The 26,558-nt window shown below is 50.7% G+C and overlaps 3 protein-coding genes across 5 annotated transcripts in view; 1 reads left to right on the top strand and 2 right to left on the bottom strand.

The window, feature by feature from the left end:
- The window catches only part of LOC149306171 (trinucleotide repeat-containing gene 6A protein-like), a 52,183-nt gene extending 48,999 nt beyond the window's left edge, over positions 1-3,184 (top strand). For all 3 annotated transcript variants that reach the window (XM_089540754.1, XM_089540752.1, XM_089540753.1), the window contains one exon: positions 786-3,184. In XM_089540754.1, coding sequence (XP_089396880.1) covers positions 786-1,185 — 400 coding nt within the window. In that variant the 3' untranslated portion in view covers positions 1,186-3,184. The remainder of the gene's footprint in view (positions 1-785) is intronic.
- LOC149306170 (uncharacterized) lies at positions 2,881-19,043 on the bottom strand. Its single transcript, XM_089540842.1, has 10 exons — positions 18,950-19,043; positions 13,461-15,812; positions 13,187-13,299; positions 11,915-11,973; positions 10,864-11,012; positions 10,036-10,201; positions 9,407-9,598; positions 8,207-8,431; positions 6,903-7,056; positions 2,881-3,793 (listed from the first exon to the last, which is right to left on the bottom strand). The coding sequence occupies exons 1-10, from the start codon at positions 19,041-19,043 to the stop codon at positions 3,716-3,718; spliced, it is 3,582 nt and encodes a 1,193-aa protein (XP_089396968.1). The 3' UTR covers positions 2,881-3,715.
- A 2,963-nt stretch (positions 19,044-22,006) lies between these two features.
- Positions 22,007-26,138, bottom strand: LOC149306169 (acyl carrier protein, mitochondrial-like). Its single transcript, XM_089476983.1, has 5 exons — positions 25,940-26,138; positions 24,099-24,221; positions 23,141-23,228; positions 22,737-22,850; positions 22,007-22,211 (listed from the first exon to the last, which is right to left on the bottom strand). The coding sequence occupies exons 1-4, from the start codon at positions 26,123-26,125 to the stop codon at positions 22,759-22,761; spliced, it is 489 nt and encodes a 162-aa protein (XP_089333109.1). The 5' UTR covers positions 26,126-26,138; the 3' UTR covers positions 22,007-22,211; positions 22,737-22,758.
- Positions 26,139-26,558: the final 420 nt, after the last annotated feature.

The raw sequence follows: 26,558 nt of genomic DNA, 5'->3' as shown, positions 1-26,558 counted from the left end.
AGTAATGTCTTTGTGTTAGGTGTGGCCATTTTAAACTTAAGCTTTGGTCCTTAAAGTAGCTGCCTGGTTTCGAATGAACCAGTGAGAAGCCACACTCTCTCTTTTAACAACCATGATTGTAATGTATTGCGAATTTGTGTGCCTATGTGTGTGTGAGAGAGAGGCACCTGTTGGGTACAGCCTGGATTTTCCTTCCTTCTGCACTTCTCCTTTCCCAGAAGGTGGTGATGGATGTGAGACAAAAGTATAACAATCTTGGCTCTCTTTCATGCTACGCCAGACTTTCTCAACCTTTTCACCCCAGAGGAACCCTTGAAATAATTTTCAGGTCTCGGGGAACCCCTGCATAAAAATTAATCCTTACTCTACAGCTTTTTTTTTTTTTTTAAAAATGTTTTTCATAATCCTAATCTCCAGTGAAAGCCTGGCAGAGAAGCCTTGTGCTAAACTGCAGTAGCACTTTGATTTTAACTGCTGTGACTCTTCTGTCTTATGGAATCCTGGGATTAGTTTGGTGGAGGCATTTATTGCTCTGGAGGCCTCCTCAAATGACCAGGATGCAGCCGTGGCCATTAAAGGGGGACACATCTGCTGCAACTGCACATAGCGAAAGGGGACAGATGGCCTGAGGTTACAGAGACAGCCGTTGGGTTAGGCCCATGCCTACATGCAGGTTTTTTGCTAAGGCTGCTGCCAAGTGTCTTGTAAATGGGTACAAAGCACATGGCGAGCCCCTGCCCACCTCTCACCCCTTCTGGGCTCTCTCTCTTTCGCTCTCTGAACAGGTGTGTCCTGGGGAACACTACAATCCTGGCTGAATTTGCCAGCGAGGAGGAGATCAGCCGCTTCTTTGCACAAGGCCAGTCTCTCACCCCGTCCCCTGCCTGGCAGTCTCTGGGCACAAGCCAGGGCCGCCTGGGGGGCTCTGTGGACAGTGCGCACTCGTTCTCCCACCGCAGCAACCTGACGAATCACTGGAATGGCACTGGGCTATCAGGGGCGGGTGGTGGCGGGGATCTCCACAGCGGCACCTCCCTCTGGGGCGGCCCAAGCTATTCCACAAGCCTTTGGGGGTCCCTGGGGGTGGGAGGGGGTGACACCCGAGGTCTGAGCAGCCCCTCTGCCCTCAATGTCTTCCTCTCGGTTGACCATCTTGGGGCGGTAGCGGCGGAGGAATCCATGTGAGCGTGGTCCTCTTCCACCGCCACAACCCTTTTTCCCCCTGCGAACAAAACTGTGACCTCAAAGCAGCAGCAGCACTAATTGTGGACCCCTCCGCCCACAAGCCCCCCGGGGTCACCTGTGGAAATGGTTACGTTGTGCACATTTCCCCCTTCCCCACTTTGTATTTTAAGCCCAAAAACATACCAGTTCGAAATACTTGAATCAAGCAGGCCAATATTATATATAATGTGAAGAGTCAATAGATTTACACTTCCAGATAGTAGCGCCATTAGCTAGTGAAAGCAAACATGCATTTTTTTTAAAAAACCACACACAAAACCCTAAGTAGAATCGGTTTGCTTTTTATGTGTTTTTCTCTTCTAGTTTTTTTTTTTTTTTTTTTTTGGGGGGGGGGTTGTTTTGCAACTAGCAGATACTGTTGGAACTGGATCTTTTAAAGCTTTGCACAGACCCTACAATATTTGAGGCGGCAGAGGTGGGACCCACTGCGCATGGGTCTTGCTTCACAGAGGGCAGTGAAAGAGAAATGGGGCGTCCCTTCACCCCGAAAGGGAGAACCCCACTGCACCCAGCTGTCCTGCCTGACCAGCCGCCGGTCAGCTGTCGCATGGCATCCTGGCCGCGCCAGACAATCGAGCGAGTGGCCGGCGGATGCTGAGACCAACCGAGGATTACAAGTGAACGGAGAAGACAAAGTGTTGATTGCACCTCTCTCTTCGGGGGAACGAAACTAAAGAATGGAGCTTTGCGGTTTGTGAAACTGCGCGCACAGCTGTGACTTGCAACCCGGACGCTCGCCAGGGCCGGGTCCTGCACTTTCAAGAGGCTTTTGGGTTGTTGTTGTCGTCGTTTTTCTTTTTTTAAAAAAAATTGGGGGGCTCCTTTGTCGGGGGCACTGCCTTGTTTACAGATATATTTTTTTCCTTTTTCTTTCTTTCTTTTCTTTCTTTCTTTCTTTTTTTTTTTTTTTTTTGAGAAACGATGTTTACTCTTCCATCATTTAAATATTTTTTAAAGAACGATTTTAAAAAGAAAAAAATATATACGTGGATGATAAAAGATGCTTTCGATCTCTGGGAATATCGAGCAGTGTTTGGCCATGTTCCATTTGTGTTGTCGTCGTCCTTGTTGTTGTTGTTGTTTTTCTATGCCCAACTCCTAAATCGAAGAGCATGGCTCTCAGGAAATAAATAAGAGAAAAAGAAAAAACCAAGGTTCCCCCGTAAAACTCCTTGTAGTTTCTTATAATGGAAAAATGATAATAATAATAATGATGATAACTTTTTAGCACTGATTAATACTTTGCTCTGTAAAACTTCTGCCAAAAACTGCTTCAAATCGCTGGAGTCCGACATTCTGTGCTTTCTGATCCCGTCTTTTTAATTGCAAATGGGGCAGGAAGGGTGGTGCTTGGTTCTTCTTAATCTGTAACCCCCCCCCCCACAACTGCTGCCGCCATTTTGCGAAGCCCACCCTCCCTCTATTGCGTGGCGCTTTCTCTGCTCTTGTGACTGTATTCCATGTTTTACCTTAAAAAGCTGAATAACTATGCAGACTGTAACCAAGGTCTTGGACTTACAGGATTTTGTTGTATAAATTTTAAATGTTGAAAAGTTCTTGCAAATACTTTTCTTGTGAAAGTGCTAAAATCATCTTACTCCTTGTTTTTTATTTTATTTTATTATTTTCTCTCTCTCTCTCTCTCTCTCTCCTTTTTTTGGGGTGCCACAAATGGTATTATTACCTGAAGCTTGTTTAGTTGGAGGACGGAAGACTAAACAAGGATAAAAAAAGAAAACTTTTTAAACCGTGCCGAAAGACGCTCTCATTTCATTGCCTTGATTCTAACTGTTGTGTCTGAAGATGCAAAAGTCATCAGTGGCTTTTTAACTGTTTACAAATAGAGTGTGATTGTAAAATGTACAGTTTGAGTTGTGTTCAAATTATGAAGTTTCTCCAGATATTAATAAATCATGACTTTTTTTTTTTGGCTGCTTAATAGTGATGTGCAATCTTGTTTGACTATTTGTTCTCAGTACCAATGCTTTAAAATTCCCTACTTCTGTATGTTTGGCTTAACTACAGAAGAACTAGCAGTTTGGGGGTTTGTTTTGTTTTTCTCCCAAAAGGCCACTTGCAAATACAGAAGAGCCCTTTTATGGGGGCAGATAACACATTTTGGAAAAGTACTGCCATTTAATACCTGTATCACAGCTACTTTACACACAACAATTTAATTGACGCTTCCTCCTTGACATTTCTTCCGGCAGTCCCTTATCGGACCTCTTCTTCCATCAGAGTCCGGCCTCTCGGCTCCGTTTGCTTTTTTGCTGGCCGGCCGGCTTTGGGCTTTCTCCAATACCAAACCAGGACAGTTGGCCGGCTGGCTCAACCATGAGGACTTGGTGTCCAACGTAAGGGACGCCATTTCAAGGTAGCCGCTCCATCTCTGAGCTTTTGTCACCAGGAAGGGTTTGGTTTTTTTAAGTGAGAGGAGGGCTGCAGCGGCTGAGCGTCTCTTTGGAAGGATTCAGGCTGTCCAGCTTCTCTCCAGGTTGACCAGCTCCATTCCCTCGCAGCAAGAATGGGGCCGCAGAGGGGCCTTGTGCTGTTGGCAAAGGAAAAGGAGAGGAAAGTGGACAGACACTCAGGGGTTCCTATGGCTGAAAAGGATCCCTTAGGTACAAATCGTAGAATCCCAGAGTTGGAAGAGCCCCCAAGAAGGGCCATCCGGTCCAACCCCCTTCTGCCAGGCAGGAATTCAAAGCATCCCCCTTGGCAGATGGCCATCCAGCCTCTGTTTAAAGACCTCTAAGGAAGGAGACTCCACCAAAATCTCCAAAGGAGAGTCTTCCACTGTTGAACAGCCCTTACTCTCAGGAAGTTCCCCCTAATGTTGAGCTGGAATGTCTTTCCCTGGAGCTTGCATCCATTGCTCCATTGGGTTCTAGTCTCTGGAGCAGCAGAAAACAAGCTTGCTCCCTCCTCAAAATTACATCCCTTCAAGTATTTAAACAGGGTTATCATATCACCTCTTAACCTTCTCTTCTCCAGGCTAAACATCCCCGGCTCCCTAAGTCGTTCCTCATAGGACTTCATGGTTTCCAGACCCTTCACCATTTTAGTCACTCTCCTTTGGACACATGGCTCCAGTTTCTCAACATCCTTTTTAAATTGTGGGGGCCAGAACTGGACACAATATTATTCCAGGTGAGGCCTGACCAGAGCAGAATAGAGTGGTACTATTACTTCCCTTGATCTAGACACTATACTTCTATTGATGCAACCTAAAATTGCATTGGAGGAATGCTGTCCAAAGCTAAGGCTCAATGCCACAGAGAATGGCCCACATAAGAACGCAGCTTGGGAGGGTCTTCCAAGGCAGCATCTTCCCTCTTTTGCTTGGACAAAATTATATTTTGAAGTGGTGCTGGACTTCTCTTTGAGGCTGGGGTTCAAAACTTAGCCATACAAGCCTGAATCACTTTCGGCAAGTCAGAGGAAAGCAAAGTGAAACCTCTAGATAGGTTTTGCCAAGAAAGCCCCAGGATAGAGTCACTGTAAGTCAGACTTGACTTGAAGGCATCTGACAACAACTGATCATAGAAATGCTAGTACAGTTGACACTCCTCACCTACGGATTTTTTATCCGCGGATTCAAGCATCTATGGCTTGAAAATATTCCCCCCAAAAAGTATAAATTCCAAATAGCAAACCTTGATTTTCCACTTTGTATAAAGAATGCCATTTTGCTGTGCCATTATATTCAATGGGACTTGAGCATCCATGGATTTTGTTATCCACGGGGGGGATCCTGGAACCAAACCCCAGTGGATAACAACGTCCCACTGTACAGTACTCATACTTACAACTCATTCTGGTGTAGAGTTTATTCGCAACACAATTGTGACTGTGATTTCAGACCCTTCTGTTTTTGTGCAAAATCCTAAAGCAAACCGGGATACAGGAAATGGGCTGGAAAACCAGGCTGCTGAGGAAACAGGAAACCTCTGTATCTCTAGAGTTCCCTTTGCAGCCCTGAAAGTCCATTTTCTCCCTCACTCCCCCACAAGCGAGTAATGCAAGCAGCTTATTTTATCTCTTTCTTTATAGGACACAAGGTGTGTCTCTGTGCCGTCAAGTCAACTTGGGACGACCCCATGAATTCCACAGCGGTTTCTTAGGCAAGGGTTATGCAAGGGATCCATTTCCTTTCCGTGGCATATTTCTTACAGGGATTTGTTGTCTGCCTGCCATCCAAGTGCTCTCTGGGGCTGTTCCGGCTGAGCTTCCAAGATCAGTTTGGATCTGGAGCTATCAGGGCATTGGGGTCCCAGGGCACAACACACACAATGATCAAAACTAAAGCACTTCTTCCCAGGCCAGGAGTAAGCGAGCAGGAACCCTGCAGTTCTTCCAACCCCCAGAAATGTGTTTCTTCTGAGCATCTTAAACCCGTCAAATCCTGCTGGGTGACGAACTGATGTTTTAACCACCCACTAAGCTGGGCCTGGCTTTCCTCCAGTAAATCCTCCACTATTTCATCCTCCCATGCAAGGGCAAGCAATCCCCATTGCTTTCTCCCCCACTGGCAGATAAAATGAGAGCATTCCTTCCTAATATGCACCCAGGATTTGAATATCCTGATGTGAGATGTTCAAAAGAAGGCAGCCCCATGATGAAGCAAAAGAAGACAAGGGTGACATGATGGCTGTCTTTACGTATCCGAAGGGATGCCATGGAGAAGATGGAGGGAGCTTGTTTTCTGCTGCCCAGTGGGTTCAAATGACAAAGCAAGAGATCCATTGAACCATGAGGAAGAAGATCCTGAGGGTAAGAGAATGGAGGTTGCCTCGGAGGGTGCTGGAACCTCCATCTCCGGAGGTCTTAAAATGGAAGCTATGTGGGTATCTCAGGTGTGCCTTCTTGCATGGCTGGTGGGCAGGTGTCATGGCCCTTGGGGGTCTCTTATCAGCTCTATGATTCTACCCAGAGACAAAGGCACAAAGAACCAGATTCAAACTGCAAGAAAACAGGTTCTGTCTGAACACTGGGAACATCCAGAGTGTAAGAGGTGTCTGACTGTGAATAAATGGCAGTGGGCTCTCTTTGGAAGTCTTTAAACAGAAGCTGGTTGGGTATTTTTCAGGGCTGTACCCACACTGGACAAATAACCCGGTTTGGCATGGCTTTAACTGCCCTGGCTCAAGGCTATGGAATTCTGGGAGTTAGAGTTTGTTGTGGGGCCCAGAGCAGAACGGACCTCTGGGCCCCACAACAAACTCCAACTCCCAGAATTCCATAGCCTTGAGCCAAGATGCTGAAAAGCAGTGCCAAACCAGGTTATTTCTCCAGCGTGGATGCAGCCCAGAAGTACTTTAGCTGTGTTTTCCTAAATGGCTGAATGGGGTTTGACTACATGGCCTTTGGAGTCTCTTCCGACTATGATTCTAGTTACTCTGCAGAGAAATATACACGGGGGAATGGCATAGGAAACATGTTTCCCATGTATTAAACCTGTGCTTTGGTGTGTTGTTGTTGAATATTTCCCTGCAGAATAATTCCCCTGGAAGACTTTGGGATATTTGAGTATTGAATGAAGAATGCAGCACTCTTGGCTGCTCTGTCCTTCCTCCCAAAAGGGTTTTTCAGCTCTCAGGACGCCAACCCCCGAGAAGGCGCTCTCCATTGTCCTACGGAGGCCCTGCCTGCCTTACCTCTTGCTCCCTGGGAGGGTTGTGGATGGCGGGGAAGGGGCTCCACTGGATGGGCTTCATGGGCCAGCTGCAGATGGAGACCTCACTGGCCTTCCCAGAGTCAATCATGGGGTCGTTGGCACTGTTGGAGCTCTCGTCCCAGTGGAAGCCGGAGCTGGAAAGGAAGGAGAGAGCGGGGAAGCCAAGGGTCAGTGCATGATGAGGAAGGGGTCACCCAAAATACTTAAAGGGATGTCATATTGAGGAGGGAGCAAGTTTGTTTTCTGCTGCTCCAGAGAATAGGAGACAATGGAGCAATGGATGCAAGCCACAGGAAAAGAGATTCCAGCTCAACATTAGGAAGGACTTCCTGTCAGTAAGGGCTGTTCGACAGTGGAACAAACTCCTTCCTCGGAGACTGTAGTGGAGTCTCCCTCCTTGGAGGTCTTTAAACAGAGGCTGGATGGCCATCTGTCAGGGATGCTTTGACTGAAAGTTCCTGCATGGCAGAAGGGTTGGACTGGATGGCTCTTGCGGTCTCTTCCAACTCTAAGATTCTATGATTCTATGGGTCAGGCTGCCTCTGTCTTCATCTGACCCACCGAGGATCACTTGCGTTGATGGGCTTGGACTTCAACTCCCAGCATTCCTCACAAAATGGGTGGTTACTTTATACTAGGATAGGACCTCCAAACCCCAGGCAAACTTTCCAGATCCTCAGATTTCTATGTCACAACTGTCTGACTTTGTAATTCTCTTACAGACATCTTTCAAGTAGTGCTTAGACTGGGTATTCCTGCATGGCAGGGGTTGGACTACATGGCCCTTGGGGTATCTTTGTGGCCAAGCACTTTTTGGGTGGGGATTGATGGGAAGGAGAGGGTACATGCATCCCATGAGGGGATGACAGGAGGCCACCAAAAGGCACAAAGAGCCACGGCCGAAGCAGCCGCCCCTTCAGCTCCTGGTTTTGAAGGACAGGAGGAGGAGGAGGTTTTATCTGCTTCCTGCAGGCTGGACTTTTAAAATGATTTTCCCCTCCGGGTTCCTCTTTCCACAACACACACGCTGCCCTTTTCTGGTGAGGGATTTGACCTTTTCCATTGGCATCCAAATGAGTCCAAGAGCAAAGGGAAAACTGACTTGCGGCTGATATGACTTGGCTGCTGGCCAGCCTTGCTTTGCTCAGCTTGCAAAGAAGGACTGTTCCTTTGCTCCAAAGTGTGCCAAGGACTGGGTCTTTTAGGCAGTAAGCATGGCATGCTCTTGCACTGTGATGGCTGCCCACCTTGCCCCCGGACCTACCTAGATGCCAGGCTGCTTACCTGGGCTGCCCTGCAGCGCCAAGGCCGTCGTGAGGCTGCTTGCCGTAGCCCTCGGGGGCCAGTGGCTCCTCTTGGCAGCCATAGCAGCCGGTGTCCAAAATCTGCAAATGGAGCAGCTCCTCAGAGTTGCTGAAGGCTGGGTTGTCCAAGGAACTGGCTGAGGCCAGCCAAGGTTCGGACCAGTAATGCGCCGAGACGTCATCCAGGCGGCAGAAGCGCCGGTAGCTGGGGAAAGCGAGGAGAGGTTAAGACAGGAGGACGAAGCCCTGGAGGATTGTCCCCAAAATCAGGGTTTGTTCTCTGGAAAGGAAGGCACTGGGGCTCTTGCATGGAGAGCCCCCTTGAAGGGATATGGGCAGCAGAGAAGTGCCATCAGGAGCCCTTTCCAAAATAAGGGGGACACAGCATTGCTAACTAGAAACTGAAGTTGGGGACTCAGACCCTGTCACTCATTTGCAAAAGTAAACATGAAAACTGACAGCTGGGAGGCAAAAAATCAAGACAGGTCATGGTTATCTCAATGGAAGGCTGGACTTGGGAGATGTTCCTTTTGGGGTCTCCAAGTCCCAAAGTTCCCCCGGACAGAGCGGAGAAGGCACCCTGGAAAATGTGTCTTTGGATTGCCTTTCCAAGATCTAGAGAGAAGTGCTTAATTTCAACGGTTTGATGTCTCACACCTGAAGTGACATCTGCTTTCTTGGCTCCTAATTCTCAGACTGCAGTCTGCACATGCTCAGAGGCACCCATTCCTTTGTAAATAAATCCCAGGGATTAAAGCCAGGGCCAATTCTGCAGCTGAGTGCAGGCAAACTCCAACTGAGGCTAAGCTTTGCTCTCCCTTCCTTCCTTCTTTCCTCTGCTCCGTGACCCACTGCTCTTCAGCCACACTTTCCATGGAGCATGGCCAAGAGCCGGCTGTTTGCTTTTCCCTCAAATGCAGCCCTGGAGGGAGGAAGCCATGAGCATCACCAACGCAGGCCAGGCTCTTTTGTCACCCACTCCATGGAGGATTTGTAGAAAACAGAGCCAAGAAAGGGAGGTAAGGCAGGGACAGAGACACTGGGCTGAGAAAGAAAGTGGAGACCCTTTAATGCAAGGCACTGCAGGGGGCTGCCAGGTGGACTGAAAGGTAATTCCACATGGCCCTGCCAGGTGAGCCACTGGAGGGAAGGCAGAGGGACCCACCTCCCACCAGCTCACCTGCTTTTGGTCTGGTCTGCCCTCGCCTCCAGCAGCAGCAGCCGGACCCTGCGGATGACCAGGCCGGCCACAGCCACACCGACCACCACCAGGCTGAGCAGGAGGCCACAGGCCACGCCGAGGATGCCCTGCTGGGTCACTTTGTAGTCGCAGTGGACGCCCAGGAACCAAAAATCGCTGCCCACAGGGCACCTGCAGGGCCAGGGAGAGGACCTCAGTGGTGGCAATGCCCGTGTGTACCATCCCCGCCAACAGAGAGAAGCTTAGTTAATCCCCTGCTGTCTCACCGTTTCAGCTGCTTCCAAAATATCCCCGGCTCTTTTGCCTCCTCCCACTTTATCCCTTTCTCCTTGGCTTACTTCAGCTGCTGCAAACTGAGCTCCAAAGGCCAAAGTGGTTTGCACTCCATTAACTCAGCAAAGGGGAGAGGAGAATAGGCATTGTGTGCTTCCCAGTAGGCAAAGGCAAAAGCAAACTGCTCCAGCCTCTACCAGCTCATTAGCTCCCTTTGCCATCTGGACCACGCTCTGATGTTGCTTGGCCACATGTGTCCCTCTTTTCCGCTACTGGGGTGGTGGGCTCTGAGGAAGCATGCATGCCACAGACGGGGGTCCCATGGAGACACTCACTGGCAGACAGGAGTGTGGTTGGCCGCATGGGTGCAGATGCCCTGGTTTTTGCAATAGTCCCGGTGGCACAGGGAGATGCAGATGGCACGGCCGATGCCTCCCTCGGCAATACACTCGTAGCCAGCTTGGCAGGAGAAAAGGATGGTGCACAGATCCAGGTGCCTCTCTGGGGGAAGAGACAGGGTCAGGGGAGGCCAAGAAGGGACCCCAGGGACTGACCAAAAGACCCTGACTCCCCATAGGAGACGCCGTCTTTAATGAACGCTGGCCCACCCCAGTTCTGTAATGTGCATTTTTTGCATTTTGGACCGGGGAGGATATTCCTCCAAAACTCCCTGTGCCTCTGACCTGACACCCCATGCCAGGGATGGGAACACTGGTGGCACCTAATGCAAGTCCTTGGATCTCTAAAAGCCCAATAATAATAATAATAATAATAATAATAATAAACCCCCAAACCGTCAAAACTACATTGAAAACCCAGAAGCCACAGCTAGACCTCTCTTCCAATTGCATTTTAAGTGGGAAATGGGGCAGAGCTGTCTTCCGGAGGGGAAGCTCCTGACCCAAATGCTCCCCACATACCCTCTTCCATAGAGCCCTATGCCAACCTGGCACAGCCCCCATGACCTCCACTCATAGACCAAGTCCCTCAAAACCCACAGAAGTTCCAGCAGCCATCCATACAAATTTGAAGGTGACTTGGTTGCTTGCACCCCACCTCCCCATCCCTGGACCATCCTGTGCCCCTCCTCAATGCCATTCCCCCCTCCCCAACCATGCACATCTTGCCAGAAAACCCCTTCCCAATGCTTTGCAGAACCTTACCCTGGGTCATGCTCCGCAGCACACTGGCGTTGGCCACCCACAGCCCCGGGGGCAAGCGCTCCGACAGGGATGACCGGTTCAGAGCTGCCCAAAGGCCTGGAGCCTTGGCCAGGAAGAGGGCATCAAAGCCCACCACCACGCTCCCTGGTCTGGGGAGGAAAGTGGGGCATGGTCAGCCACCGAGTGGGCACCAGGTTCCCAACAGAGAGCTCAGTTCAAGTAAATACACCGAAAGAGGTTGCGGTGGCAGGGAGAAGGCAAGATGTTGTGGGCACAAAAGACGAAGCAAAGGCACTGGGGACTAGGCTGCCCCTCAGAATGGGCAGAGTGCCACTTAGGGCTGCCAGGGTCAAAACTAGAGCAATGGTTGATCTCCAGAAGGGATTTCAGCAAGGATTGCTTTCCATGCAACAGGTGATGAACAGACAGAACTATTTACATATTTTAGCAAAACATGATGGCCACTTCTGCTTTCCAGCAGCTCAAAATAAAAGCAACAGAAGAAGGAGGAAGCCAAAACATTTAGCTAAAATATTTAAATAGCTCTGTCTGTTCATCACTCTAATGAATAGATACCAAAAGGGATATGTGAACCAGAAGGGGACCCTTTCGCGTTAGACAGTTTTTACATAGTGCTATGGTTCCATTTTAACCCCCATGGTTCTATCCTATAGAGTCCTGGGGTTTGTAGTTTGGGATGCACTAGAGCTCCCTAGCAGAGAATTCCTCTCTAAATTGCAGGCCCAGAATGCCATGGGATGTTGCCATGAAAGTGCAACTGCAGTGCTTTAACTGTGCAGTGTCCAAGGGTCCCAGGTCTGCACCAGAGCTATGTATTTGCACCCAGAGCTCTCCCTTTAGGCTCGCCTCCTCCACATGGTTCAACTCCATCCAAATTCCTGGAGAGTTTGGGTGGGGTTCCCAAGACCTCACTGTCCACCTTTGAGCCAACGGTAGTGCCAAGATTGTGGTCGCCATGCTCTTCCACCCTCCCCAAGCCCATGGGATAAGGAAGGCTCAGAAACCCAATGAGAGAAAGAAAACAAAGTACCGGATTGTCTTCACTTCCAGTCTCTGGAATCCAGGCAAAGAGGCCAAAAGAGGGGTGATCTAGGAAGATAAAGGGGTGAGAGAGCGAGAATGAGAGAGATTTAGAGATGCCCTCTTCATGCTGTTTTCTGTGGGCACCGGTGGAAATGAAGAGAGGGATACCCACTTTTGAGACCTTCTAAGCCTAGCAGGGGGTTTACTCTGTACATTACCAAGTGTGAAGAACATTTGGTTCTCCAGGTCTTTGGGGTTTCAAGCCCCAGGAGCCCCAATCAGCAGAGGATTCTGGGAGCTGTAGTCCAAAAGATCCGGAGAGTCAAAGTTTGTCAAACTTCCCTACAAGCAACACTCAGACCAACCCCTTGATCCCAAAAAGCCTCATCCATCCCAAGATGGAGCCAAAATGCGACAAGTGGGCAAAGTGACCTCAAAGACAGCCTTGAAACGGAACCATCTAAATATTCCCTCCTTGCTTTTGGAGGCAATATGGAGAAACATCTCTAAGTGCCACACATAGGTGCCAGGTCAGAGGCTTTCATGGACGGCAGCCATAGTTTTTTGTGGGTTTTTCAGGCTGTTCTAAAAGAGTTTATTCCTGACCTTTCACCAGCATCTGTGGCTGGCATCTTCAGAGAATGCATTCCCACACAGCCCCAAAAACCCACAAAAAGCCATAGGTGCCAGGGTTTCAAATGCTACCTTTGCATGACACTCAGGGAGGGCACATCCAGAGAAGTTGAAAATTCCCATATTTTGTTCCCATTCTTCCTGACTTTATGCTAGGTTACAATATTCTAGGATACACTGTGCATATGGCTCTATAAAATAAAGTCAGAAAAACTCTCTCTCCTGTGCCCCCTCAACCCATCCCATGCCCTCTTTTAACAACACAAACTCCAGAAATTGAAGCATGACACACTCCCAAACTCACAGTCTGGAGGATGCGCCCGATTTAGGGTTAGAGCCCAGGAACTGTAGGGATCCACGCTGAACTCAACAGATGGGGCCTTTGCTCTGAGCAGAGACATCTCACCACAAAGTGCCCTTTCTTTCTAAATCTGTGCAGTTTAACCTCTCGATAAAAATAACCTTCAGATGGAGATAGTCTGGATATTTGTCAAAATCCATTGACAACCAAAACTGCCTTTCCCATTATTGCCTCGTATTGCACAGAGGACAAGTTCCTGACCACCAGCTGACCAAGTCCATGAGCAATTCACTTCCGGCCCTGCGAGGTCAGCCACAGCGGGCTTAGGTCCACAGAGCAACTCACCGTTTCGTTGACACTGATCACTAAGTTGCGATACTCGGGCGACTCGGGGTCCTGGAAGCTTTTAGAAAACTCCATGGCCAAGACCAGCTCACAAGGGATGTGCAAGATAGTGGCTAAAAGAGAGAAGAAAAGAGGTCCAAGGGGTGGGAAAGAGAGGAGAAGAGAAGGATTGCCTTCAGGTGGGGAACACAGGGGCACTGGGACCCCCAGTCATTCATCGTTGTGGTCCTGGGGTCTCCCCCTCCCTCTCAAAGCCACTCTCTGCCCCACTCACCTTTCAGGAGGGGCGGCTGGTTCTCTGCCACAAAGACCGGGTGTGCTCTGGGGCGCCCTTCTCTTGGCATGGCTGGCGCATGTGGGGTCCTGGCAGTGGTGGCCCCTTCCAACTCCTCTGGCACTGAGGCCAAGAGCCAGGTGCTGGCGACCGGCGGCTCTTCCCTTGCGATGCTGCCCATGTCGGGGGCTGGCATGGGAGGCCAAGTCTGCCAGCCCCCTCTAGGGCTCCCAGATGACGCCGTTTGGAAAGTCTCCAAGTAGTGGGGCAAAAGGGTGACTTCCTTCATGGGGTCTCTGGAGTGGGACCTCCTGCCCTGAGTCCCAGCCAAAGATGTCCACAACTGTTGGGTCACTGAGAGATGGTTGGGCACCACAGTCCTTCCCTTCTCACTTGTGGGCACAGCTGCTCTTTCGGGGCTTGGACTGGAGAACATAGCCATTTTGGAGAGCAGTGCTGGATCCTGGGAGGGAGAGGGGTGTCCTTCCATGGCATGTGAGGCCGCTGGCCACTCAGTTGGGGAGGCAGTCTGGCCGGCAGCCTCACCAACCCTCCCTGGAGTCCTGCAGGTGGGGGTCTCTGCCCCCTCGGTGGTGGTGGTGGTGCCCACCTGAGCCCCTTCCCCACCCTGAGGAAGTCCTTGAGGGCTCTTCATGGTGTCTGTTGGAGCCCCAGGACTGGCTGAGGCCTCTGTCAGGTGGGGGGCTGTGCCAGAAGAAGAGACCCCTTTCCCTGGCCAACTGGGTGGGAGTTGCGATGGCCAAGAGCTCAGCCATATGGGGTCACCTTCTTTTGCGGCCGAGGTACTGAAAGGCTCAGAGGGGCTCTGGAAAGTCCCCCCATTTTCTCCCAAGTTGGTGAAGGGACCTTCCGGCAACGCTTCTGCAGGAATAAGGGCAGCGTCCGAAAACACCAGAGACCCTGGGCTGTTCTGGGAGGGGTCCATCTGCCCCCTGGAATACCAGCCTGCTCCTTCAGGGGGGTCCAGGGAGAGCCAGTCCAGATGAGTGGGCAAGGGGGGCAAACTGGGGCCAGGGGTCAGGCTGCTGGCAGAAGGCTCCTTCCCAAGGTTGGTGGAGGGCTGGGGGCTGTTGCTGGAGAAGACTCCCCAAGAGAGAGGGGAGGAAGAGTGGGGTGCCTTCTCCTTTCTATCAGCCGGTGCTACTGCAGAAGAGGATGAAGTTGGAGCCTCTGTGGGAGTTTTTGCCTCTTGCAATGAGTCTGTTGCTCTGGGGACCGAAGAGGTGACTAAATTCCCAAACAAGTTGTCTTGAAGAACATCCTCCTCCGTTCTCTCCGTCAAGAGATCCAGGCCTTCGCCAGGTCTTGGGGGCACTGGGGTGGGTGGCATGGCTGTACCTGGCCCCTCAGAAGTCCACCGCTCAGGGGGTCCACTCTGCAGGAGGGGTCCTGACGTTCTTGTTGGTACCACAAAGACCTCTCTGGACCCCAGTTCCTCAGGAGACCCCTCACCTCCCAGAACCACTGGCCCAGAGCCCTGAAGAGGTGCCACCATCCGTGCCAACTCTGCTGGGAGAGTGGCCACATCCCGCGCCTGCCCTGAGGTTGCAGAGTTGACTGGCAAGCAAGCCAGACCCGGCTCTGTTGTCCCTCTGACCAGCTGCCACACTGATGCTGGAAGTGTGCCCCCAGTTTCTATGGGGTCTCCTGTGACCTCCTGGGCTGTAGGGCTGCAGGCTGTTCTAGTAGGCCTGGGGGACTCTGAGGCCTCAGCCATGACGCTGCTGGATATCCCATCCTGAGCGGCTGTAGCTCCCACTGGTCCCCCTTTGCCAGGCCGAGGGATCAGAGATGCCATCTTGGTCCAGCTGGATGGCACTGCCACAGACACACCAGAGCCCAGTAGCTGTGGAAGGGACACACCAACATGCTGCCAACCTCCAGAAGCCCCCTGTCTGGTGCCCAAGTTGGGGTTTCCCTTGGAAGCAGGTGAGGGGCTGGGTGTTGGCCGAATGCCATCTTTGGGAGAAACTGCCATGGGGAGCAATGCCAGCATCGGCAAGAGGGTCATGAACTTCGTTGGGACCAGGACTGGGGGCAGGCGAGGCGGCCCATTGCCCCCTAAAAGCCCTGGTGCCTCCCTGCTCTCCACCTTTCCTGCTTCATGGCTGCGGATTTGAGTCGTCCCCACGGTGGCGCCCAGAGCCCGGTTCGGTTCCATCTTCGCTGCTTTGGTTGTTGGTCTGATGGAGGGTGTTGCCAAGTATGGGAGCAGCAGGCGGGTCGGGAGGGAACCTTGCCAAGTGCCACCTGAGAGCCTGAGATGCCCACGGAAGGGGCCCTTTGGCATCCTCATTGTGTTTGGCTCCTGCAGCCCAGAGAAATTCAGCCCTGTGTGGGGAGAAGAGAGCAAAGACTGCCATCTGAGCAGTGAAATATCTGCCTTTCCAGGCAGAGGAATTGCTCTCTGACATGCAAACCTCAACAGTGGCCCCCAAAGGCAGAAGCTTCCCCCACTCCAATCGGTCCCTTTGCAACAGATGTGGGAAGTCTGAGATTCAACAGGAGTGTGAGATTCCCTGGAAAATGGTGTAGCCCCTTCTCCTTCCCATACCACAAATCCAATCCATCTTTCCTGCAGACCAGTCCTCCATCCTTCTCCCCCCCACAGTCACCAGATTGTTAAAAAGAGGAAGATTTGGGACCCCTGTTGTGCCTGTAAAAGTAGCCCCTCTGCACAGTGAGAAGGCCCATCCCAATCATTTCAAAGGATGCGATGCCCTGGATCACCCTTGACTGCTCTCCAGGTAGCACAGCACACCTCCACCTGAGCCGAGGGCTGTATTCAAGGGTCTACCTGCTCCTCCACCCCACCTCCCCCTGCCTGAAACTGCAGCATTTTGCAGCCCCAGGAAAACCCAGGGGATGCCCACCGTCTCTGGCAGACCCCTCTGGACCCTTCACGGGCCACAGTCCAAGCTCCTCACCTTGGAAGGGTGCTGCTGAGAAGGCAGTCTGGCACCAGTGCCTTCCAAAAGGGCCCCAATCCTCTGCCCCCCCCCCCCGCGAAAGAGGCAGCCCTCCGCCAGAGACAGGAGCGCAGCATCCTCAGCATCACCATCCCAGGGTCTCCATGGCAACTGGCGTTCTCTGCCAACAACACTCAGGGGTCCTTGGGGGGGAGGGGTTGGCATCGCTTTGGCTGCAGAAACAACACCCAGGTCCCTGCATTCACACACATTCACACTCACACACTTCCAGGCACAAGAGCAGAACTGGCAGGAGATGGGCAGGGTGCCTGGGAAAGAGTTAGCAATCAAACCAGCACAGCAGCTGGCAAACTATGGGACCACTCTGGCAAGGAAGGAAGGAAGGAAGGAAGGAAGGAAGGAAGGGGCCATGGGCAGAGAGGTTGGGGCAGAAGCAGCCCCATTTGACCAGCCTTTCCTTGCCACCGCTACTGTGCCACCCTGGAAAACATTCAAAACACCATGAAGTCGGAGGTTTTCATGGCTGGCATCCATAGTGTTTTGTGGGTTTTTCGGGCTCTGTGACCATGTTCTAGAAGAGTTTATTCCTGACATTTCGCCAGCATCTGTGGCTGGCATCTTTTCTGAAGATGCCAGCCACAGATGCTGGCGAAACATCAGGAATAAACGCTTCGAGAACATGGCCACGGAGCCCCAAAACACTCACAAAAAACTATGCACAATACCACTGCATGGCATGTCAGTGCCCCAACAGGCTCCCAGTGAAAAGTGTGCACCTGGGATTGTGGAAGATGTGACATGTGTGTATGTTGTGATTTCATTTCTGAAGCCAAGTTTTACATTGAGATGAAGCCCAACATGCCCTTCTTCCCCTCCACCAGACCAGACCTTCTCCACCATCCTTGCCAGAAAAGCCAGCGGTGGATCGTTGGCCAGCGGCTGGTGAGAAACCCTTGCCCTGAATAGGCCAGACTCACTCCCAGAGAGAGGAAGAAACCCAAAGCCCCAAAAAGTCTCATGGCTGCTTTGTGTTGCATTTGTATTGTATTCTCATTTAAAGCATACTGGCTACTTTGGGGATTACCTTTTTAAATGGCTGCTGGCATTTCCATCATGTGTTCTCACACTGGAGAAAGAGGGAACCTATAAGAATATTAGATTCATGATGGGAAATCTTCCCAAACATTTGGGGACTATCACTTCCTTAGTTAAGTTTTAACTTTTAACTTAGTTAACTTTGTTTAGGGAAGCTTTTCGGCTGGCGGTTTGATTTTGACCATTAGATAAGTGTGTATTATTGTATATTGTTTTATAGCCAGAGTTATTTTAACATTAAGTCGTTATTTTATAATTGTGTTGCTTTCTGGTTTTAGATTGTAGGCAGGCTTTTTATCTACATCTTGTTTGGTGACTATGTAAAACAGCCGTGTCAAACTTAGGGTGCTATATAAATAAACTTTAATAATAATAACAACAAATTATAATATTGTTTTAACTTTGTTATAGTAATATTTTCTTGGCAGAATTTGTTTGGAGGCGATTTGCCATTGCCTTCCCTGGAGGCTGAGAGAGTGTGACTTGCCCAAGGTTACCTGATGGGTTTCTATGGCCAAGTCAGGATTTGAACCCTGGCCTCCCAGAGTTTCCAATGCTCAAACCACAATGCCACACTGTCTCTCTTTAAAATGCCTGAAGGCTGTGCAAACCCAACTTGCAGTACACAATGCATATTAAACCATCCCAATGAAAAAGGTGCACCAGGGTCTCCTCCTGGGGCCTCAGTTGACCAGGCCCTTGGGGGGTGTTGGTCAGTGGGTCAGTCTGCCTCTTTCCCAAAGGGGTCCAGGTGAGAAGGGCAAGCTTCGCCAGACTGGCATGGAGGAACATGGGCACCATTTTGGGTCAAGAGCCTTTAGGTCAAGAGCAAGGGCACCTTGGGCTGGGACTAGGAAGAGGGAGCCCCGCTTTTAAAGGAGGTCCCAGAGGAGGCTCCAGCCTCAGCACCTTGGAGAGCCCCTTTGGAGGGTCAGGCCAAAGGGGCACACACCCAACACCAACCCATGGGAGTCACCAGAGGGCAGGGAAAGGGCCCCTCTTGGGACTGCAAAGCCCATCTCCCCTTGGCTGAGGCGCAGATCCCCTGGGAAGGGCTGGGCCGATAAGGACCGGAGGGAGAAAGGCCTCTGAGCGCGTGCAGAGAGCCCCCAGGAGCCCAGAGGAAGAGAGGGAAGGAGGAGGAGGAGGAAGAGGGGGGTCGCTCCCTCTGGGAAGGAAGGAAGGATGGATGGTAGCAGGGAAGGAGGGATGGAAAAAATGAAGGGGAGAAGTAGGGAAGGAAGGAAGGAAGGAAGGAAGGAAGGAAGGAAGGAAGGAAAGGAAAGGAAAGGAAAGGAAAGGGAAGGGAAGGGAAGGGAAGGGAAGGGAAGGGAAGGGGGGCTCTGTCTCTGGGCTGTCCCTGCCTCCTTCCTCGGAGGCGCCCCTTCCTTCCTTCCTTCCTTCCTTCCTTCCTTCCTTCCTTCCTTCCCTGGCGCTGCTCACCTGGGGCCTCCTCCCGGGGCTCCTGGGCCTCCAGCTGGGTCTCGGACAACAGCAGCAGGAGCAGCGGGAGCAAGGAGAGGGGCCGGCCCTCCATGCTGCGCCTCCTCCTCCTCCTCCTCCGAGCCAGGCAGAGGCAGAGGCTCCTGGCAGCCTTCCTTCCCGGCAAAGGACGGAGGGAGGGAGGGAGGGAGGAGGGCCTCCGGAGCATGTGCAGAGCGCCCCTCCCTCCACGGGGAAGGCGGACCCCTCCTCGCTTGGAACCAGCTGTGGGCCCCCTCCATGTGGCACGGAAGTCCCCTTCCCTCCGCTTCTATGGGCTGCTCCCACTTGGGGTGCCCAGAGGGTGCCAGGCAGAGGACTAGGCAGGGGGCAAGTCTTCCTCCCTGGGGGACATGAGCCCAGCCAGCCTCCAGGGCCCCAGCTGTGGGCAGTTGGCAAAGGGAGGGCCTGGCCACTTTGCCGCTCCTGTGCCAGGCAGCGCCTTGAAGGGCAGGCCAGGGCCAGAGAGAGGGAGCAGAGGCCCCCGCAAGGGCACTTGCTCACTCGCTCACTCAGGCTGGACAGAAGAGACCTGTGGCACCCAAAGGGCCAAGCCACTCACCCCCCAGATCAGCCCACATAGAGCAGGTCTCTCCCACATCTTCAGACCGCGGACTTCGGGGTCACACACAGACCAGGGCACACTAGGGCAGAAGCGCCCAGAGGGGCAAGAGAGAGACAGAAGCATCACCCTTGGTCCCAAGGAAGGCATGGGCAGCCAGGTCTCACGCCTGCTTCCCTCCAGGTGCCTCCTGGATGTTGACTCCATCTGTGGATGTTCTCAGATGTTGCCTGGCCTTCCTCTGAGGCTGAGAGAGTGTGACTTGCCCAAGGTCACCCAGTGGGTTTCTGTGGTTTAGCTTGCCTGGTGCTTCTGGGAGTTGCTGTTACACTGCTCACCTTAGTACTAAGGCAATAAAACCAGAATACCAAATCTCAAATGGAAATGCCAGCTGGAATGGGTGAGCTCTGTCCTGCATGAGAAAGAAAGCGTTTTAGGTTTCTCACATTTCACCTGCGGGAAGAACAGTAAATGTATTTTTTAATAATAATAATAATAATAATAATAATAATAATAATACAGTTTATTTATACCTCCCGCCTCTCCCATGGATCAAGGCAGGATTACAACCTTAAAAGACACTTAGAACAATTTACAATCAATACAACAATAAAATATTAACACTGAATTTACCAAGAATTCCTATTAGTTCTCTAAAAATTACAATTCGTCCATTAGCCAACCATCAGTCAAGGAAGAGCAGTCGTCATAACCCTTTTTATGGAATGCAGTGGATAAGCCCGCCGGAAGAGATCCGTTTTGAGTGCCTTCTTAAAGGCCTCTAAGGGAGTAATGAGATGGATCTCTTCCGGTGGGTCATTCCATAATCTTGGGGCTGTGGCAGTGAATGCCTTATGTGAAGTTGCCATTAACCTGGTATTATAATATTCTAGTAAGAACTTCCCAGATGTTCTGAGTGTGGGGCGGATTATGTAGGGAGATGCGCTCCTGCAAGTAACTCAGGCCCGAGCCATGTAGGGCTTTAAAGGTAATAACCAACACCTTGTATGGCACCCAGAAGCCAATTGGCAGCCAGTGAAGAGATTTCAGTATTGGTATTATATGGTCAAACCCAGATGTTCTGGTGACTAATCTAGCTGCTGCATTTTGAACCAATTGAAGCTTCCGATTTTGGTACAAGGGAGTTTCCCACCCTTCTCCAGGGACAAGAGCAATTTTGGCATCAATTAACATCCCTAATTCTTGTGGTGTCAGTAGGGCAGTGCCACTGTGTTGTGGTGCCCTAAGCACAGCGCAGTTGCATTGTGGTGTCCTTAATGTAATGCACTGTTTCGGCTGTAGCACAGTACCACTGTGTTGAGGTATTCTTAGTGCAGTGCCACTGCACTGCAGCGTCCATAGTACAATTCCACTGGATTGTAGTGTCCATAGCACACAGTGGCGCTGCACTGTAGTGTTAGTAGTGCAATTCTACTATTTTACTGTCTCTATACAACAGTGCCGCTGCATTGAGTTTAGCACAGTGGCACTGCATTGTGGCATCTGTAAAGCAATTCTGCTGCATTGCGGTGCCCGTAGCGCCAGTGGCACTGTGTCTTCGTGCCCATAGTGCAGTGCTGTCCAAGAACAACAGCTGCAGAGGCTGATTTAAACCCTGGTTTAAATCATGACCTTCTTTTTAGAGATCCTGCACTAAAAAACCTTCAAGGCATGTAAGCAGCAACAGTAGCAGCACCAAGAACTAAAAGGCAGCTCCTCTCCTCTCCTGCTAAGGGCCAGGGGTCAGTCCAAAAAGCCTGGGTGCAAAAGACTGGAAACCTAGTTCTCTCAGTTTGCCATTCCCCGTATGAGGAGTGGGTGAGGCGCCGGGCCACCCCAAGGCCCAAATTTGAGAAAGAAGTCCAATTATAAATCTATCTATAATAATGATAATAATTAGGATAATTAAGTGTCAAGTGGAAGCAGAAGTCTCCAGCAGAAGGGAGTGTCCTTTGCACCCATTAGGAGAACCACTCTGGAAGGGGGCCCAAGAAGGTCTGTTCCCCACCATCCCCACATGAAGGACCCAAGGAGGCTTCACCAAAACCACCTTGTTCCCCAAAGGACTTGCTTCTGTGGCTGGTGGACTCCTGCAGTGCCACCTTCTGGCCATCCTCAGCCAGCAGTCAGAGAAATTCACTTGCCCCAAAGCCCCTTAGGCTGCAGAACTGCAGATGGGAACCAAAGTCCCATCAAGGGACTCCTGGGGAAGGCGGGGGGGGGGGGGGGGGAAGACTGGTAGCCCTTCAGATGTTGCCCATGCCAGAGGTCAGGTTGGTTGTGGATGATGGGAACCAGAGGCAAGCTGAAAAGGTCCCTCTTCCACCTGGCCGTGAAACTACCTTGCCCCAGAGGCCACCACCATTTAGCCAAGGCTGAATCCAAATGCCACCATAGACAGAAGTAAGCAGTGAACCCAGGAAATGAAGACACAAACACACACCTGGAGCCAGTGATTGTCAGAATAAAGGAGTCAGTATTAGCCTCACATTTATTTCAAAGGCCGACATATATTTGTACAACATTAAATACAGCAGCCGACAGAACTATCCATCTGAGGCCAATGGTGATTCAGTGAGTGGCACCGGGGAGGGGGCTTGCTCGCCAAGACACCCTTTTCCTGCCCACATCATCCAAGCCCTCAGAGAAGGACAGAATATCCTGTGGCAAAAAGAGGGAGAAATGCACAGATCAGAGACTGCAAGGTACCACAAATCCCATCCCAAGAGATCTTTGGCATTCAACCAGGTGGGGCTCCCACATATTTGTGAAGTGTGTCCATAATCAAGCCAGGTCTAACAGTATGTGGTTCTTTGAGCATATCAGGAACCTACTGCCTACTGCTCCCACTGCCAAAAAGGGCTTACTCCTTGAAGCTTTCCATACTGGCAAGCATGGAAACATCAGCTGAGTACAGCAAGGAGAGGCAGCAAAATACCTGAAGACCTTCCCAGACCCAGACCCCTTCACCCAGGAAGCTTTAAGAGATGGATCTCCATCATTTCACATATGCTGGGTCAGAACCTGGTCTCTTTCTGTAGAGAGGGGCAGGCAAGGGAACCAAGCCTTCCTGCCCTCCACTGCCCTTCTTTAAGAGAGACATGCATCAGAGAACAGCATCAGTTCTTATACAACTGGCACCCCATGACCCTTTGAATGCTCTTTCCAAAAGGAGGGCCTACTTACTCATCTTGACAGACACAGATGTTTATTCATATATATCTTTCTTATCAGCAATGTAATCTACAATTTCTTGGGGACACATCAGCTTCTCTGCTTCCACATCAGGAATCTCAAAGCCTGGAAAAAGAAATATAGCCCATTTAGTTGTCCAGAATTTCATTCAAGAAGGCAAGGCACTAGCATAAGGGTCATGGAATTCATTGAATTATTCTGCATTACAGAATTATCAGGATTATCTTCTGGGATTCACAGAACTGTAGTTAAAAAAGGACCCCAAGAGTCACCTAATCCAAGTGAAGGCTGCTAGTAAGAAAACGCAGCCTCAGCAACGAGTCACTATGGATGGAAACTCTGAAGGTGGGTGGGGTGAGGGCAGGAATATCAAAGGAAGGGAAGGTTTGCTTTACCAAATTCATCTTCCATAGCCATGATGATCTCCACTTGGTCCAGGCTGTCCAAACCCAGATCTTTCATGAAGTGGGATTTTGCTGTGAGCTAGAAAGGGAGGAGGAAGAGAAAAAGTCCCATCATGTGGTGTAACGGGCAGTGTTCACAATCGCTCCAAGCACACAAAGCAGTCCCAGTGTCTTGCTCCGTATCTAACACTGTACAACAATCTACTGCATCCTCTCTCAACCTTTTACCCTAGAGTGGAACCCTTGAAATAATTTCCAGGTCGGCATAAAAATGATTATACAGCTGGCCCTTCATATCCGCGTTGGTGTGGCTGTGCGCATGTGCCACTGTTGGGGAGAACGCAACAGGGCCATCTGCAGATGGCAAAGCCCCTGGATAGCAAGGGCCAGCTGTATTTGCAGCTCTATAAAGGGTGAGTTTCTTTTCCCCAATCCCAATCTCTCATGGGACCCCTAGTGACTTCTTGCCAATCCGGGAACCCTGGTTGAGAAACCTTGATTGACACCCTTGTTTTGTTTTAAGTGCATCCATAGTCATAATCTACCTTGAGCCCAATTCATGGGGGAAAATATGAGATATGAACTGAAATAAACACATGAATAAATATACAAGAAGCTAGGCCCTCCACTACTTGGTTCCTGATGTTTTTCTTCATCTCAAGATGCTGAATTACTGAGCCACTTATTTAATACTGTACCCATCTCCTGCTACTTGCCTTTTAACATTTTGATCATTAAAAATTTAAACTGTTTTTAGTTTATGCTGCAAGCCTTTGGGTCCCATTTTGGGGAGAAGAGTGGGCTACCATTCAGAGCCATAAATGAGGACTATGGCCAAAAAGCAAAGCAAAGAAGGCTCAATTAGGTGCCCTTCAAAGCTGCTGGCTTGGTGTTGAATGCAACAGATGAATCTGCCAAGACCCCACAAAAAGAAAGCCCCCAAACTCACTTTCTCTGGGTCTATTTTGTCGTACAGTTTCAAGACGTAAAGGACCCGATCCCGGATGCCGTCCAAGGTGAGAGGGGGCAAGTCGGAATAATGGCGACTCAGCTGCAGGAACGTCCATGAAACCTGCAGGGAAAACGCAAGAAAGAGAGAGAGAGAGAGAGAAAGAAAGGGAGGTGTTTGTGAATCAGCCAAGGTCCGTGGAAGCTCTGCCTGCATTTAATAATAATAATAATAATAATAATAATAATAATGTTTATTTCTATATCCTGCCTCTTCCAAGGATCGAAGCGGGATTACATCATTAAAATAATACAACGCAATCCAAGCAATCAATAAAATCCTAATACTGAAGTACACATCCCTATTAGTTCCTTAAAATATCCAGATGTCAAATCGTAGTACTATCATAATCAGGGTGGAGCCTTAAACATAATCTCTATGCATTTAAGGCTTGCTGCGGAGGATGGAGGATGCCCAAAAGAGGGTCCGGGTTCAGGAAGCCCCCGCATGGACTCAAGGGGCTGAATGCATGCCGAAGCGCCATGAGACCCCTTCGTCTGGCGTGGCGCCTTCTAACAAAGTAAACGCACCCCTACAAGGAAAGGAACCCCATTGGTGCAGAAGCCACTCTCTCTCAGAGACGGCAATGGCAAGGCGCTCCCTGAAGAAACCTTGCCAAGGAAACCCAGCCAGTCTGAAAGGACCGCTTTGCCCTTTGCCCAGTTATGGAGCCCAGGATGGGGCTGGCAAGTGGAGGGGGGCTTTGGGAAGGTAACTTTTCCACAGCCTGGTTTTTTATTATTATTATTATTACTCCTTTGCTCGGACTGCAGTTCCCACAATCCCAGTGGCCATACTGGCTGGTTGGCAGGGAAGGAGGAAGGAAAGAAGGAAGGAAGGAGGGAGGGAGGGAGGAAGGAAGGAAGGAAGGAAGGAAGGAAGGAGGGAGGGAGGGAGGGAGGAGGGAAGGAAGGAAGGAAGGAAGGAAGGAGGGAGGAAGGAGGGAAAGAAGGAAGGAAGAAGGAAGGAAGGGAGGGAGGAGGGAGGAAGGAGGGAAAGAAGGAAGGAAGAAGGAAGGGAGGGAGGGAGGGAGGGAGGGAGGGAGGGAGGAAGGAAGGAGGAAGAAAGGAAGGAAGGGAGGGAGGGAGGGAGGGAGGAAGGAGGGAAGGAAGGAAGGAAGGAAGAAGGAAGGAAGGGAGGGAGGAAGGAAGGAGGAAGAAAGGAAGGAAGGAGGGAGGGAGGAGGGAGGGAGGGAGGAAGGAAGGAAGGAAGGAAGGAAGAAAGGAAGGAAGGAAGGAGGGAGGGAGGGAGGGAGGGAGGAAGGAAGGAAGAAGGAAGGAAGGGAGGGAGGAGGGAGGAAGGAAGGAAGGAAGGAAGGAGGAAGAAAGGAAGGAGGGAGGGAGGGAGGGAGGAAGGAAGGAAGGAGGGAGGAAGGAAGGAAGGAAGGAGGAAGAAAGGAAGGAGGGAGGGAGGAAGGAAGGAAGGAAGGAAGGAAGGAAGGAGGGAGGGAGGGAGGGAGGGAGGGAGGGGGAGGGATGTTGGGAGCTGGAGTCCAAAAGTTATGTTTCTTCATTATGTTTACTTAACTCAGCCTTCATTTTATAATGATGCTGCGCTTAGTTTTCTAAAGGGGGGGGGAGGGCCTTCTGCAAACTGTAATTGTCTTTGGAAGTATCACTATTCTCATGATCCTTATGAAGATGATTCGCCTGGCTGATCCTCCCCCTCAGCCCTCGGGAGGCAGGGGCTCCTCTCCCCTTCTCTCTCCGCCCAGAGGCCTACTCTGCAGGGAGGGCGGCTGCAGCGGACAGACTCCCGCCTGCTGCTGCCCTTCCTCTCACCGGCGGCGGAGGCGGCGGCGGCCGGAGCCTTGTGGCCCCCGGGAACGAGAGCGTGGCTCCTGCCGAGGCCGAGCGGGAGGAGAGGAGCGGGGCACCGGCGGCGGAGAAGCAGGAGCAGAGGCGGCCGAGAGCCGCTGGGCGGCGGAGGGAGGCCGCCGAGGAGAGCAAGAGGACACGCGCCGCCATCTTGACGCCCGCCTCGCCACTGCGCATGCGCCAAGGAGGGAGGGAGGGGACCCACAAGCCCCCGCGGCGCCCAGAGGAGCTCCCGGCATGCAACGGGGCGGGAATATGCAAAACAAGGCCACGCCCCTCCAGGAAGCAGCAGCGTTTAAAATAATTGTGTGTATATATGTATATATATACACACTATATATATATATATATATATATGTATACACACACACACACACACATATATATATACATATATAGTGTATATATATATATACACTATATATATAGTATATATATATGTATAGATTATAGATATATATATATATAGTATATATATGTATATGTATTATATACTGTATTATATATATTATAAACACTCTATATATAGATAGATAGTTTTATGTTTTTAAAATGTGTCTCATTCTTTTAATAACTATCTTTT

The sequence above is a fragment of the Sceloporus occidentalis genome, unplaced genomic scaffold (assembly GCF_023333645.1).
Source record: "Sceloporus occidentalis isolate IW3139 unplaced genomic scaffold, rSceOcc1.0.p SCAF_10, whole genome shotgun sequence".
Classification (NCBI taxonomy): Eukaryota; Metazoa; Chordata; class Lepidosauria; order Squamata; family Phrynosomatidae; genus Sceloporus; species Sceloporus occidentalis.
Note: the sequence above shows the minus strand (reverse complement) of the source record. Positions and strands in the feature narration are given on the sequence as shown.